Here is a 14,524-nt window from a genome sequence, read left to right as displayed (position 1 = left end):
TCCTGGAAGTGGAGAGGGAGGCAGAGGTTAAGCACATCTCCAATGAAGAGATCTCATTGAGGCCAGAGGCTGACACGCTGTTGCAGAAGAGAAAGTGGGAGTGGTCTGAGATAATGTATGCTTCTGTCCATGAAGACCTACCTGTCTGCTTTCTACATCCCCTCACTGGAGCTGATCCTAAAGTACTGCTGATCTTCAAGCATAGTACCTTGAGTTCAGGGCAGAGTATCAAATGACTGAGAGGTTTTCAAACCACAGGTTTTGATCAATCAATTCAGTGAGTCATGACCAGCATTTTAAAGAAACAGAGAAAGAAAGAGAATAGAACAGAATAAGGGACTAGCATAGAACAGAACAGAAGGAAAGGACTAATATTTTTAAAATGTCTCCCTGCATTACTCATCATAAGAATATTTATTTTTGAAACTTTTTTTTTCAGGGGTGTGTGTGTGTGTGTGTGTGTTTGTGTGTACTGGATCACAACATTAAGTATTTCTCTTTCTGTGCATCGCTGTCAGAAGTTTTAAAGGCATTGGCCTCTATCCTAGATGATGCTTGGACAAAGGTCAAGCAATCTGTGTTCTCAGCGGCCCATTATTTTCCTCCTTTTTTTTTATATGCTCCTGCTGTTCCAGTACAAACTCTCTTCAGCCAGGCTTCTTGCTAATCATGTCACTAAGTATCATGGCTGAAAAAAATGAGCAAGGGCAATACATGCAAAGCCACTCCCTTTCATTAATTTTGTTTAAATCCTACTGACACAGTTGTCATCATTACATCGTATTCTTTGATAATACATTTTGACATACAAAATTCAGAGCTGAAAAAGAGCTTCCTGTATAATTTATCTTCCACTAGCTTTGAATCAACTGAATTTAATTCTTCTGTAAAGCTTTGCTATTATGTATTTAACAGAAAACATTGCTTTTGATTATTTGGAAGACCTGTGTTAGAAGTCAGAAAATCCAAATTCCAGGAGAAGTTCTTTTGTCACAGGCACTGACTGTAGTCCATGGGAGCAGATCAGGAACCTAGTGTGGTTCTTTCATACATAAAATGAGTTAAATTAGGTGATTTTTACTGTATCTGCCAGCTTCAAGTATGCCCACGTTAGTCTGTTGTACAAGGTCTTGAAATTTGTAGATGATAAAAGGTTCTCTTGGTTCTTTCTATAAAGTTCTCTGTCTTGAATAACAATGAATAGGTATGTTTAAAGAATCCTCTTACACAGTTATGAAAGAACATTTGCCAGGTTGAAAGTAAATGTTAAGGAAGTGTTTCCACACTAAAAATTAACAATTATTTCTAAAATAACAATGACAAAGAATTACTGTGGTAAGTATTCAAGCTATAAAAATAAACATTATATATTGCTTAAAATGTGTATGTACATATCATAATATGTAATGTTTTATAAGCGTAAATTATAGATTTATGCATATTCTAATCAGACATGAGTTGTTTTAACAACAGGTCTATCACAGAGAAAAAAGTGGAAGCTATTTAAATCTCAAACATTTAAATATGTAGGGTTCATGGGAACCTACACTGATTTCTTTCATCACCAGTGAGTGATGAACAGACCAGAGTATGAGAAGAATTTGGGCATCATCCTCAATTCTTGTGGCCTTCATTAGGCTAACCTAAGGCAATTTTTACCAGGTTTTATTGATAGCTATGAGAAATCATAAAGAATTGGTTGCCTAACTCCTGACAATTGAAAGTTAGACACAAAATGTATATTTTTTATGGAGATTTGTTTGTTTGTTTCTGGAAAGTCTTCTAAAACTACAGAGCAGGTAAAGGGGCTCAGGAGTTCTATCAAAACAAACTAAGGGTAGATTTCTGCCTATGTGGCAAATGATTCCAAAGAGGGAAGTCATATCAGCAATGGAGAGAAAGTGGAACAGAAAAAGAAGAAGACTAAGGAAAGGACTTGAGGAAATATCCACATTTACGGTCAGAAGTTTGTAGAAGGGCTAGTGAAAGAAAGGAGGAAAGAAGGAAAGAAGGAAAGAAGGAAAGAAAAAAAAGAAAGAAAGAAAGAAAGAAAGAAAGAAAGAAAGAAAGAAAGAAAGAAAGAAAGAAAGAAAAAGAAAGAAGGAAGGAAGAGAAGAAAGAAAGAAAGAAAGAAGAAAGAAAAGAAGCAAAGAAAAGAAAAGAAAAGAAAAGAAAAGAAAAGAAAAGAAAAGAAAAGAAAAGAGAGACAGAAAAGAAACAGAGAGAAAGGAATAACCCAGAAAGGAACATGGAAATAAATATGTAGCAACAGAAATAAGGGGTAAATTAAGTACAAAGACTACAGAGTATAGAGGATGACTGTTGGAAGGATGATCTTGGATTTCAAGAGATAAATTAATCCAATGCCTGTTGAGCCAAGTTTCAAAGGGTTAAGATGAAATGAAGCTAGAATGAGCAAATGAAGACCATTATTTGAATGTGAGCTGTCATTTGGTTTTAAGTGACAATTCTCCCTCACCCATCCTCCCATTTGAATGCAGTTTTTTTAGCTCATCATCAGAAACACCTATTGGCAAACAGCTTGTTTCTAATACATTAAAAGAAATTTATCACATACTTCAATGAGATGACTTTCACTCTTCATTTAACATTGTTAAAATATTTCCAAATTACCTGCATCATGAAAGAAATAGCTCAGATAAAACAAAGAAAGTGAGGGAATAAAATGGGAATAATGAGCCCCAAATTTCTGAGTCCTCCTAGCAGGACAGCTGACACTCAGAGAGGGTTGTAAACCTTCCAAATTCTCAGTAAGCTCTCTGAGCCCCGAGTTGTGCAGAAAGTGTCAAGAAACTTGCCCTTGCAAGGACTATCTTACTTTGGAGAATATCAAATTAATGCTGTTGGCAGCAGGCTCTAACATGTTGTTCAATTACTTTGGTTCCTGTGGTTAAATAACTAATATTGCCATGGCAGTTAGGACCTTCACTTACTGTGATTATATTTTAATGTCTGCTGTACCCTGGCTTTTGTGTAATTTTACCAATTACCCAATTATATGCTATTTTTCTTACTTTGTACAAGACAGGACTGACTCACCATCCCTCTTAATGTTAACATTCGATACAATTAACATTGATTAACATATTTGTGTGTGTATTTATTTTGTCTTGTTTTGTCTTACAATTCCTGGCCTTGGTAAAATTGAGTTCATTTGCTTCCCTCATGTACATTACATGCATTTATTTAGTTACCCCTTCCCAATTTGGGGGTAATATTGAGCAGCCACTTCCTATTTTGTGCGTGAGCACTTCACCTTACCTATTTCTGTAATGGTAGTAGTGATAATGACGTTAGCACAGTAAATAAGTGTACTTTCCTCTCCCTTTGACTCAATAACATTAGTATTATTACTCTTATGGTTGCTATCATTATTGTATCTTATTCGACATATTTTTAAGAAAAAAGAACCAGATATTTAAATGACTATTCTAAAAACATTAAGCTGGTTAGTAGAAAGTCAGAGGTGAGAACCTATTTGGAAACTACCACTATCTGCTACAGATCATCTGATTCTCTCAAAGGCAGCTAGACGGAGCCAAAAGTAAGGAAAAAGTGAAAATAATAGTAGATTCTCACCCTAAATAATTTTTATCTATTTGAGCAGAGTATGACTGATGCCATACCTCACAGTCCACCTGTACAGAAGTCACTGAGAAGGCCCCTGCCTGTTGTCAGCAGGCACCTGGTGGCATTCAGATGCAGAGAGATGGATACTGGGGAGTGTGTTTTGCCTTTCTCCCCTTAATGCTGTGTGACTTATGCAAACTGCATAACCTCTCTGTGTCTCAGGAAAATTATTGTTTTATCATTTCAAAAACATTTCATCATTTCTAAAAATAAGGATGATAATAGGACTTGCTCTTTAAAGGGATGTTAAGAGGTTCAAAATAGTTAATTAAAATGAAACATTTGGAGCAATGCATGCCACAGAGTAAATAATAAATGGAACCTCCTACTATAATTTAATGTGTGCTCATAAGTACTTGTAAGCCAGTTAAGGAAACAATATCTCTGAAGATCACACACTTCCTTCAGTCCCTAGAAAAAAGAACATGGTGGGGCACCTGGGTGTCTCAGTTGGTTAAAGCCTCTGTCTTTGGCTCAGGTCATGATTTCAGGGTCCTGGGATTGAACCCCACATCAGGCTCCCTGCTCAGTGGGAGGCAGCTTTTCCCTCTCCTTCTGCTGCTCTCCCTGTTTGTGCTCTCTCTCTCTCTCTCTCTCTCTCTCTCAAATAAATAAAATTTAAAAAGAAGAAAGAAAAAATAATACTCTTACTTGGAATGATAAAGCATAAGATGGAGAACTAACATCTTTTAGGAAATGTTTGGATAGATCTACCATTTTAAGAAATCAATCCTCCTAATTATGATGCTTTGATTTGTTTTACCACATACTGTACTTATTCACTCATTGATTTTATATACTTGTTTGTTTTAGATAGGGTGAGATAGCTAAAATATGTACAACTATGAAATATGTAACTATTCTCTATACTAAATTATAGCACATAAGTGGAATCAATTAAATTAGATTGTAATATATTTAAAAGGATATCTGATGAACATTTGTCCCTTTTATTTGTAGAAGAGAGAAGTAACAGGGTTTTAACAAACTTACTACTTTTGTGCTTTTTCTGATTTCATTTCTACATTTATTATTTGGAGCACATAGATAAACTTAAAGTTGTATTGAGATCCCACAAATATAATCTGTTATATAGATTCAGTAAATGTGGAATCAGTATTGAAGTGATAATTCAGTTTTTTAGTGCTACACAAGCTAATTACTTGAGTTAAAATACAGCGTTTTAGATCTGATACTGAACTCCCTCTGCATTAAATTTTTCTCTGATTCAGTTTACAAGGATTTATGGGATGAGCTCTCCCTAGGGACATTTGATTAGATGTTGGTATCATTCATGACCTTCCATCATTGGTTTGAACCCAAAGAAGTGGGCAGTGACCCAAAGTTGCTAGCATGAGAGACTTGTTGGGAAACAACTACTTAAAATATTTGGGTGGTGACTTTTCTTCCTGTGGACAGATGTTCCTATCAAAAAAATCTCCCATATTTTATATCAGTTGACCTCTTCGTTTGGGAGAATGATTTATATTTGTCCTGAAAAAAAAAAAAACAACAATTAGAGAAAAATATGTTGCTGCTCTCTAGTTCCTGGCAAGAGTGGACAGAGAAGGAAGAGAAAATTAACCTCTGCTTACCTTACATGGTAATACTAAATTTTCATTATTCATTCCATATTTAATTTTTCTGTATTGTCTTAAAGCAGTCCTACACAATGCAAAAATCTATCCATTAACTATTATTAATTTTGTTTCCTCTTGGGTTCTGCCTCAAATTAAAAAAAAAAAAAAGACTCCGTAAGAGTCATGGACAGACACAGTTATTGCTTAAATCTTTTCAATATTCAAACAAATAACTACAAGCAGCTTTATTTCCTTTATTGATGAGTACAAGTAACTAGAAGTCTAACGAAGTAAAATGACTTTAAAGGGCTATCAGGGAATCACCAATAGAAATAAATTGTAATTCATTTTGATGTTACATCAATATCAAAGAAGAATAAATCTAAGCCAGAGAAGAATAAATCTAAAACGGTAAATATGTTGAGTGTTATAAAAACCTCTATATATAACAGGTTGCTTTAATATCCATTCAAAATTATTGTGTGGGGAAAAGAAGAAATGGCAGTATTCTCCTAGAACAGAATATATCAGTTACCTTTCTATTACATTACTTTCTCTACTTTAAAAACTATAAGATTTGAAACATCCTGGAAGGAGTTTGCATTAGAGGGGAGTACTAAAGAAGACTCTGGTAGGGTCAAAGTCACAGCTGGAGTGAGTTTAAGTAAACTTGTCCCTTGCTCTCTCTATTCTAGCACAAAAATAAAATGATGGATGCTCATAGTTATATTATCGTTAAAATACTTTTCTTGCTATTCACAAGGTCACCTTCCACTTGTATCAACTATCAATTCTCTATTATTCACAGTGAAGTAAGAGGAATCTTACTGTGGATTGTTTCAAAATCTATTTTAGAAATACCAAATTTTGAAAATGATTTGCTTTTCTGATTACACGTAGCATCAGTTGATGTCCAGAGGAAATCACAGATATTTACTCTCTAGCAGGAGAAAGTTGGGCTGGGGTTAAAAAAAAAAGTCATGGATAATTTCAAAAAGTGAGGCGATTATCTATAGAAAATAGATTATCTAGTTTATGTATAGTTGATTTTTGTGAGCACTTCCATGAGTGTTAACACATACAAATAGATGTGGCACTTTTATTAAAGAAAATGCAATACACAAATATTAGTACTTTCTAACCAACTCCCTCAAACTTCTGTTTCAATGTGTTTCAAGCATTCTTTTTTTACAGCACCACTTCCTCCAAACCTGTCTCAATGTCCAAGTTATATGAGAAAATCAAGAAATCTAAATTTATGTTATACCAGTTTCCAACTTTTTTTGTAGAGACACCTTCCAGGAAGCTTATTTACATGTAAAACATAATTATTTTCTACTGTCCTAATCATAACTTTTAAAAATATTTTAAAACCCTATAGCATTGCATTCAAATTAACCTTGTCTCAAAAAAGATAAAGCAAGGAGTAAACAAGACTATAAGAAGTAATTACAAGCACAAATCCAAAAGGTTTTCTATTTACAAAAAAAAAAAAAAAAAAAAAAATCCAAAAGGTCTTTTTCCATTTATAAAATATATATATATATATATATATATATATATATATATATATATATATATATATATTTAGAGAGAGAGAGAGTGACAACCGCAAAGGTAAATTGATTTTTTTAAATTGCTTGTTTTTTAAGTTGTTCTTAAGGGTGACCCATAAAAGTTCATTACCTCAAACTCCAGAGGTGATGTCGAGCAACAGTGTACTTATTCAGAATATATGTATCCATGTGTTATTGAAGATTTTGTTTAAAATTGTTTTTAATTTAGAATGTTTGAAATAATCTCTTTAGAAATTGAAATATATTGACATATATATACATTAGTAACAGTCCACAACTTAATTTATCACATATATATATACGTTCATACACTATCTTTTAAAACTCGTAAGCAATAGATGAAAACAGAAAGTCAGACGAAAACACATATGTGAATAATTCAGCAAAATCATTTTCACTGCTTCTGTTTCAATCACCTGAATACTGCCATATTCAATTTTCTATGTCATTTTCCATCATAACTTATAACCGTCTTTGAAAGCAAACCTAAAAATGAGAACTGTAGCACCTCTGGAGAACAGTACATTCTCTTTCTGGGCTAAGTCTTTCCTGAAACTCAAAGGCATCTTTTTCAGGAGTGGTTTACAAATAATCCACCTTGCCTACAGAACAAATAGAATTCCTATAAATAAGAATGCTTTCTTCAAATGAAAACAGACTACATTGAATCAAGAAAACCTTGGGCCCATTTTATCTCATTTTCACTTTTCGTAGATTAATGAATTAATAAATTCCTTCAATAATTTATCTTTCTGCAATGGCAATAAAACTTTTAATTCTGTATTTGGAAAGTAAATCAGAAAAAAATAGACAATTATTCCATTTTCACTCAAGAAGAACAAAGACTAAATTTCTAAAATGCCTACTTGAATTTGTATCCTACGGTTCCTGTTCCTATATCTCAGAAACATACATTTTAGCATCAGCAATCAAGGATGGGGGAGAGAGAGAAAAATCCAATGAACAGTCCTCAGGATAATACTACCTAATTAGCTAGTTTGATCAGCTGGCACTTTATTTCCAATCTTCTCAATCAATCATATTTTTCTATTCTGATGCATAAAAAGTCAACTAAGATACACTTCTAGATTTTTTTTTCTCCAAAAAAGGATGCAGCTTCTTTCTGTTTGAATAGTCTTTCTAGCTTCCATTCAGTTATTGAAAATGAGGGTCCTAAGAATTTCAGAAACCACATAACTAGTAGAATAACGAAGGTAAAGAGACCCGTAAACATTCAAAGAATTCCTCTTTCTCCTTCATAGAAGATAGATTTTTTCTATTAGTTTCTTCTCAATAGCATACATTATAGATCACCCGCTATGAAAGCAAGAAGCCAGAAAATAAAAAAGATAATCCTCTCATTCTCCAGCTATATTACTTCTATTCAACTCAGTGTTTTATTTTATGTTACCATTATCTCTCATAAATTACAATTTTCTTACAGATCCAGCATCAAATCTGAAGGATACGGTGTTACAGTAAAGTAAATACAATGAAATATATTCCACAGAACCACTAAGTTATGGAGAGTGTATAAGAAATTCAACTCAAAAAGAAAGAAAAAAATGAAAGAAAGAAAGAAAAAGACATTAAACTCATTTGTAAAATAAATACATTTTTCATTTGAAGACATCCAAATAGAGTTGCAATCTCTTGAAGGAGCAGATATTTGGAAAGAGAGCAAAATAGACATATCAAAACATAAGGCATAAGCTAGATTTTGGGATGCAACCCTAAATTTAGTCCATGTAACCCCATGGCCAATGACAGTTCTGACATAACCGATAATTTGATTCAGGAACATCAAGTGCTGGGGCCCAGTGGTGACAGAAAGAGAAAGTCTTTTACAGAAACTCACAGACTGTACATGGATTAGAATCGAAAGAAACCTCAGAAGATCATTGGATCCATCCCTCTGTCCTTAGCTAAACTAAAGAAACATCTAGCTCTCTTTAACAACTGATGAGATGGAATTTGAAGTCAAAAGCAATAGAGGAAAGTCTTATGATTTGGATTGACAGCATCCTTTTTTTCTAACCTTTGCCTCATCTCATGATGGATATCTAAAAATTGAACGTTATGCCCATTACTATCGAAAGTGTCAGGGTGTTTCAGAGGGAAGAGTAAAACGGAATGAGAATGGTTGCATACATACGGAGGTATGTGCACTTGTGTGAGAATGTGCAGGATGTGCATGCAAGTAGTATGTATGTATATAGTATATATAGTTTATTTCCCTCGAGACCTTAAAAAAAAAAAAACCTGACTATAGACTTTTTATTCCTTTGAAAAGATAGCTGAAATGGTTACCATTTTAAAGACTAGGAAGCAGGACGCCGGGGTGGGCCAGCGGTTGAGCGTCTGCCTTCAGCTCAGGGCGTGATCCTGGGCCTGGGGATCCAGTCCCATATTGGACCCCCTGAGAGGAGCCTGCTTCTCCCTCTGCCTATGTCTCTGCTTCTCTCTGTGTGTCTCTCATAAATAAATAAATAAATAAATAAATAAATAAATAAATAAATAAATAAACAAATAAATAAAATCTTAAAAAAAAAAAAAAGCATTCTAGAACTACAAAACTAACAAAACTGTCCCCGTGAGAGGGCAGTAGGGGGCCAAGCGCTGGCCAACTTTTCCCTCGCTGTCCACGCAGGACTGTCCCTTGCTCTCACCCTTCACCCTGCCTCCCGCCCGCGCTAGGGGTAGGGCCGTGGAAGGCACTAAGAGCCTGAACAGAGGTTGCAGCGAGCTCTCCTCTGATGAAACGAGGAATCCCAGGATCTGTGGGGCAATGAACCACTTTCCCGGGGTGACAGTTGTGCTGAGAGGTGCGCGTGCTGTTTGGCGAGCTAGCTTTCAGTTTGGCTTCCTACAAAAAAGAGCAGAAAGGGGGAGCTGTCACAGCTCCCGGTGCCCACAAGCCCCCCCACCCCACCCCACCCCGGTCATTGCGTGCCCAATGTCCACGTTCCCTTTACCCTGTGTGTAGGTTTGCATAACTCTTTGCAAGCGACTGTCAATCTGTCTGTGTGACAGAGGGACAGAAGCGCTCCGAAAGTTCCCTCTTGCAAAAATGCCTCCAGCATCCACCTTGCTGTGTCGCACACACACACCCTGATCTGATGCTGTGCTTGTGGCTTCATCATGTCGCTGCCTCCTGGATGACTTAGTCACTAGGCTACAGAAGTGAGAAATGGCGCGTCTATTGAAGTTTTCTGTCTGTGACCTCACTCCTTTGAAAGCAGAAAGTGGTCGGGACGGAAACAGGACCCAAAGGGGGCAAACTGCCCCTTCAATTCAAGATCGTAAAACGTAACGGTTAAGAGACCAGCACCTGGACCCAGACGGTTCGGATTGGAATCCCACTCCCACTAAACCCTAATTTGCGTGCCTCGGGCAAAGCGCTTAATCACTCCGTAACTCAAGTTTTTCATCGGCAGAATGGGGAAAAGCGCCTTCACAGCAGGGCTGTGAAGACTAAATAGAGGTGAACGCTTACACCGGCGCCTGACACATAATCGTTGCTCTACGTTGGCTGCGGTTCCCGTTCTCCTGAGCGCTGCCGTGGTAAATTGGGAGAAGGACCATTCCCCACCAGTACGCACTGGATCCTGTGCATGCCCACGCACCAGAGCAAAGGTGGGGGCACCGTAACCCTCCGGCTCCCAGCCCTCCAGCACCAGCCACCGCCACCCACCCCCACCCAGGGCGATCTGCTCCTGGGAACCCCTCCCCAGCCGTGGGACGCGCCCCACCTGGGGGCGCCCTTGGAAGGTTGAGGGGTGCAAAGGCAAACGACGCGCTCAGGAGCGCTGGCAGCTACCGCTCTGGCTGTGGAGGGTATTCGGAGTGTTTTCCTACCTGCCCCAGGCTTTTGCCCTTCTTACTGCCGCCGAAAGCCAGTCCTTGGTATGTGCCCGCTGATCGATTGGCGACCTGGGCAGGCGTCTCCCCGCCCAGAGAGGACTTGATGGAGTTGAGCTTGGCCCGCGAGCTGCCGAGCTGTGAGCTCTCCACCATCAGCACCGCGGCCAGGAGGAGCAGACAGCGGGACGAGTCCTTGCCCCGCATCCACGCGGCCATTTCCCGGCGAGGGGTCCCCGGGAGGCGCAGAGCCCGGAGGTGTGCGGCTGGACGCAAGGCGACGGAGGACCCCAACGCCAGGCCCCTCTCTCGGGGCGCGGGGGCGAGGCGGCTGTTCCCCCCAACCCCACACGGCCTCGCGGGGGGGCGCCCAGCACCGTGTGAATTCAGTCTCACGCCTGGGACCCGGAGCGAGAGCGGCCCAAGCAAGACCCGCTTCTCCACCAGGGCAGGAAGTTCTGCGGTAACTGGAAGCAATCAAAGGCGAGGCGCCTTCTGGCCAAGGAGGCGTGACCCGAGGTGCCAGAAGACCCAGCCCCGCGGACCGCACCGCTTCGGGGGCTCCTTGCCCCGCGCACCACCGCGCTCCCGCCGGTCTCCGCGCTCCAAGTCTCCTAATTCGCTCTGCAGGGCCACACCAGTTCTTTCCCTTCCGCTCAGCTGCTTTTCTCTCCTCTTTCCCTTCCCCGTCTCAACCTTTGCAGGACGCAATGCCAGCGGGCGCCGTAACCGGGGACCGGGAACGCCCCAGGCCGGCCCGGAGTCTGAGGCCAGCAGAGGTCTCCCGCGCGCGCAGGCACCGTCTCGGCGCAGATGCTCGCGGTTCCCACCCCGCAGCCCGGGGCTGCCCGGGACGCAGCAGAGCCCTAGCAGCGGCCGTGCGCGCCGCGCCGTCCCGCTCTCTGCATTTGCTCTCTCGCCGCCGCCCCCTTTGCTTTTTATAGCTTCCCACAGTGGGGTTGTTTTTTTTTTTTTTTCCCTCCGCCCCCAATTCAAGAGTGACAAAGAGTGAAAACGTTCCTCTCACCCCCCACGTTCCCGCCCCACTCCTCTCCTTCCCTCTGCGGCTGCTCCTTCTGCGGCTCCCCCTCCTGCCCCTCTCCCTCTTGTCCCCCTCCCACACCCCTCTGCTCTCCACAACAATTGGGAAAATGGGATTCATTCCCGGAGGAACGCGAGGCCTCCAGATTCCAGACAGCAGCCCCGGAGGTGGAAAGACCTTTGGAAACAGATGGAGGGCAAAAGTGGAAGTGGAGCGGAGCAGGTTGCCCCCGCCCTTGGGGACCGCCAGCACGACTTCTGGAAGTCCCCCCCCACCCCCCATCTCCAGTGCCTGACTCCTAGATAAGCCCTAGAGAAGACTGGGAGAAGCGAGCATCTGGGCGTTAAGGCTGTGGTCTGTGGACGCCCAGTGCTCAGGTTGGGTTCGAGGCTGTGCCTTCCAGGGGGTGTGTAAGGCTGCGCCGCGTGGTGCCCAACTGACGCGGATGGGGGCTTTGGAATTGGGGAGAAGACGACGAGAGAAAGGGAGAAAGAACTTTAGGATTTTCTAGGCTACGCCTTTTGTACCACTCCTTCCCCCCCACCCCAACCCTTGAACCCCCACCACACCCGCCTGGTAAGTTTCTGTCTCCCAGGAGTTGGGAGAAATGGGGTGCCCTTAGTAGGCTCCGAGGGTTTCGATCTTACAGCTCTACTGGGCATCTTTACCATGGCAGGCAACTGGCCCCTTTGCGAAGAGAAAATCCCAAATGAGAATGAACTGAGGCGAAGGGGAGCCTTTGAGGTCCTGCCTTCCTCAACTTCCTGCCTCCTAGCCTCTGGGAATTCCAAGGGAAGCCTTTCCTGCCCGCCCCCGACTCCCCAGGTCGGGTCTGCTTCTGAGAAGATGAGAGGAGGTGCGGAGAGGGGCCGGGACGCGCGGGCGCGCAGCGCTTGGGGGCGCCAGTGGCAGCGGCCCGGCGGGGCGCGGAGGTCCTGGCAGGAGACTGGCTGTTCCAGGCAAGCCCGAGGCTCGGGTGTGGAGCGGCTCGGCCGTGCAGCGCCAGTGTTTCTAATGCAATGAGGAGGGTTGTTTGGAAGTTGCTGTATTTGTCCTTCTCAGGCTCTAACGCCTGCGCTCAGAGAAATTGAGGCAGTGCCACAACTTGGCGGCTAACAGCTAGAGAACGGGGCTGATCTCCCGAACCGCACTGTAGATCTGATCTTGGGACCCTCGTTCTTCAGTTTCCATACCCGATGCAGACGCACCCCAGGGTGTACAGGAGTATACATTCAACATGTCGCTAAGGGAGAATGATAGTGACTCTTCATTTCCCCCAAGAAAGGACCGAGTTCTGAAGTGTGAATTTATGCCAGGGTTCTCCCAGACAGCACCAGCTTTGCGTATTTCCTGCCCTGATCTGTGAATCTCTCTGGCCTGGAATGCTTCAGTTTCTTTCTTTCTCTGTTTCTTTCTTTCTTTTTTCTTTCTTTCTTTCTTTCTTTCTTTTTTTCTTTCTTTCTTTCTTTCTTTCTTTCAACACAAGCAAAAGGGCATTAAAACTTAAAGAACCCTCTGGCATCTTTCTTATCTTTGAATTGCCTTTGTGCTTTCTTAGGATAGAGATTCTCACGCTCAATATTTTCCTACTTTTTAAAAATATGCCTAGGAATGGATTTGTAAGGACAAAGGAAGCATTCCAGGCACAAGTGGAGGGCAAGGAAACTCTATTAATAAGTACTTGTGATTCATGGTTTATACCTTAAAGAAAGTATATATATATATATATTTTTTTTTGCCTTCTTTGTGATATGCCCATCAGAAAACATTAGAGAAAAGGAGAAAAATTAGATTAGGAATCTATTGGTTTGGGACTTTTCAAAAGTCTTTTAAAGCAAAGGGAAAAGACAAAAGAGAGCTATATATGTGGGCAAAAAAACACTCTACATCCATTTGGAGGTTGTAACTATCCACCATGAGCTAAAGAAAGAACAAATGAACCAAGAGAGAATTTGAAAAGTCTTTGCCTATTTCCATCAGTTCCCTCTTTCCTTATTTCCAACCAGAGTAAGTTGCCATATAGTCATACCTAACTCCTGTCAATGCTCTGCTGAAAAGAAAAATGATGTCAAGCTCAGCAAACTCTCAAGAAACCCCTCAGCTCTGGGTATCATGATAGAGATTATCGCAGAGGCTTACACAATACCTGACAAGCAAATTTTTCCAAATCAAAGTTGAAAGTCAAAGTTCACTTCTGTGTGCACTAACATTCTTCCACATACATAAAACTAAATCACACTATGGAATCAGATGTTACAACATACACAATTACACCTGAAAAGGAGGTAAAAACTAATTGCATTCATGATCTAAATGCTCTCTGTAAAATTGTACAGCAGACAGAGACAGACACACGTAACCCACATGTAGACAAGTAGATATGCATACACAAAATCAACTAATTGCAAATAAACATAATCCTTGGATTACTGTCATAGCCACACATGTGTTTTCTCATGTATGTTTTTATAAGCATGAAGATACAAACTTCATACTCTCCTTGGGAAAACATTTTTTATGCATTTTGCAATAACATCATTAGGGAGTAAATACATCAAAGCAACAAAACTGTACAGAAGTAAGGATCCGGTTTTCTTATTCAAAAGAAAGTACCTCTATGGACATTTTCTCCTTTGGCCATATTTTCCCTCTTCTCTGTGCTCTGCCAATCATCTTGCTTCCATCCAAAAGCAAAAACAAAACAAACTGTCTCAGTAGTTGTTTCTGGATCCTTGTTTCCTTCTGACTACTTAGCCCTAAGGTGAGCTAAGTGCATATACATTGTATGTAACCACTCCTTACATAAGTTTGCT

At 40.8% G+C, this 14,524-nt stretch overlaps 1 protein-coding gene across 1 annotated transcript in view; it reads right to left on the bottom strand.

Moving 5' to 3' along the window:
- DKK2 (dickkopf WNT signaling pathway inhibitor 2) overlaps positions 1-11,807 on the bottom strand; it is a 101,396-nt gene extending 89,589 nt beyond the window's left edge. Inside the window, exon 1 of the mRNA XM_026017611.2 lies at positions 10,667-11,807. Coding sequence (XP_025873396.1) covers positions 10,667-10,888 — 222 coding nt within the window. The 5' untranslated portion in view covers positions 10,889-11,807. The remainder of the gene's footprint in view (positions 1-10,666) is intronic.
- Between the last annotated feature and the right edge of the window lie 2,717 nt (positions 11,808-14,524).

This window comes from Vulpes vulpes, chromosome 4 (assembly GCF_048418805.1).
Source record: "Vulpes vulpes isolate BD-2025 chromosome 4, VulVul3, whole genome shotgun sequence".
In the NCBI taxonomy this organism is placed as follows: domain Eukaryota; kingdom Metazoa; phylum Chordata; class Mammalia; order Carnivora; family Canidae; genus Vulpes; species Vulpes vulpes.
This window is presented reverse-complemented; position numbering and strand designations above follow the sequence as displayed.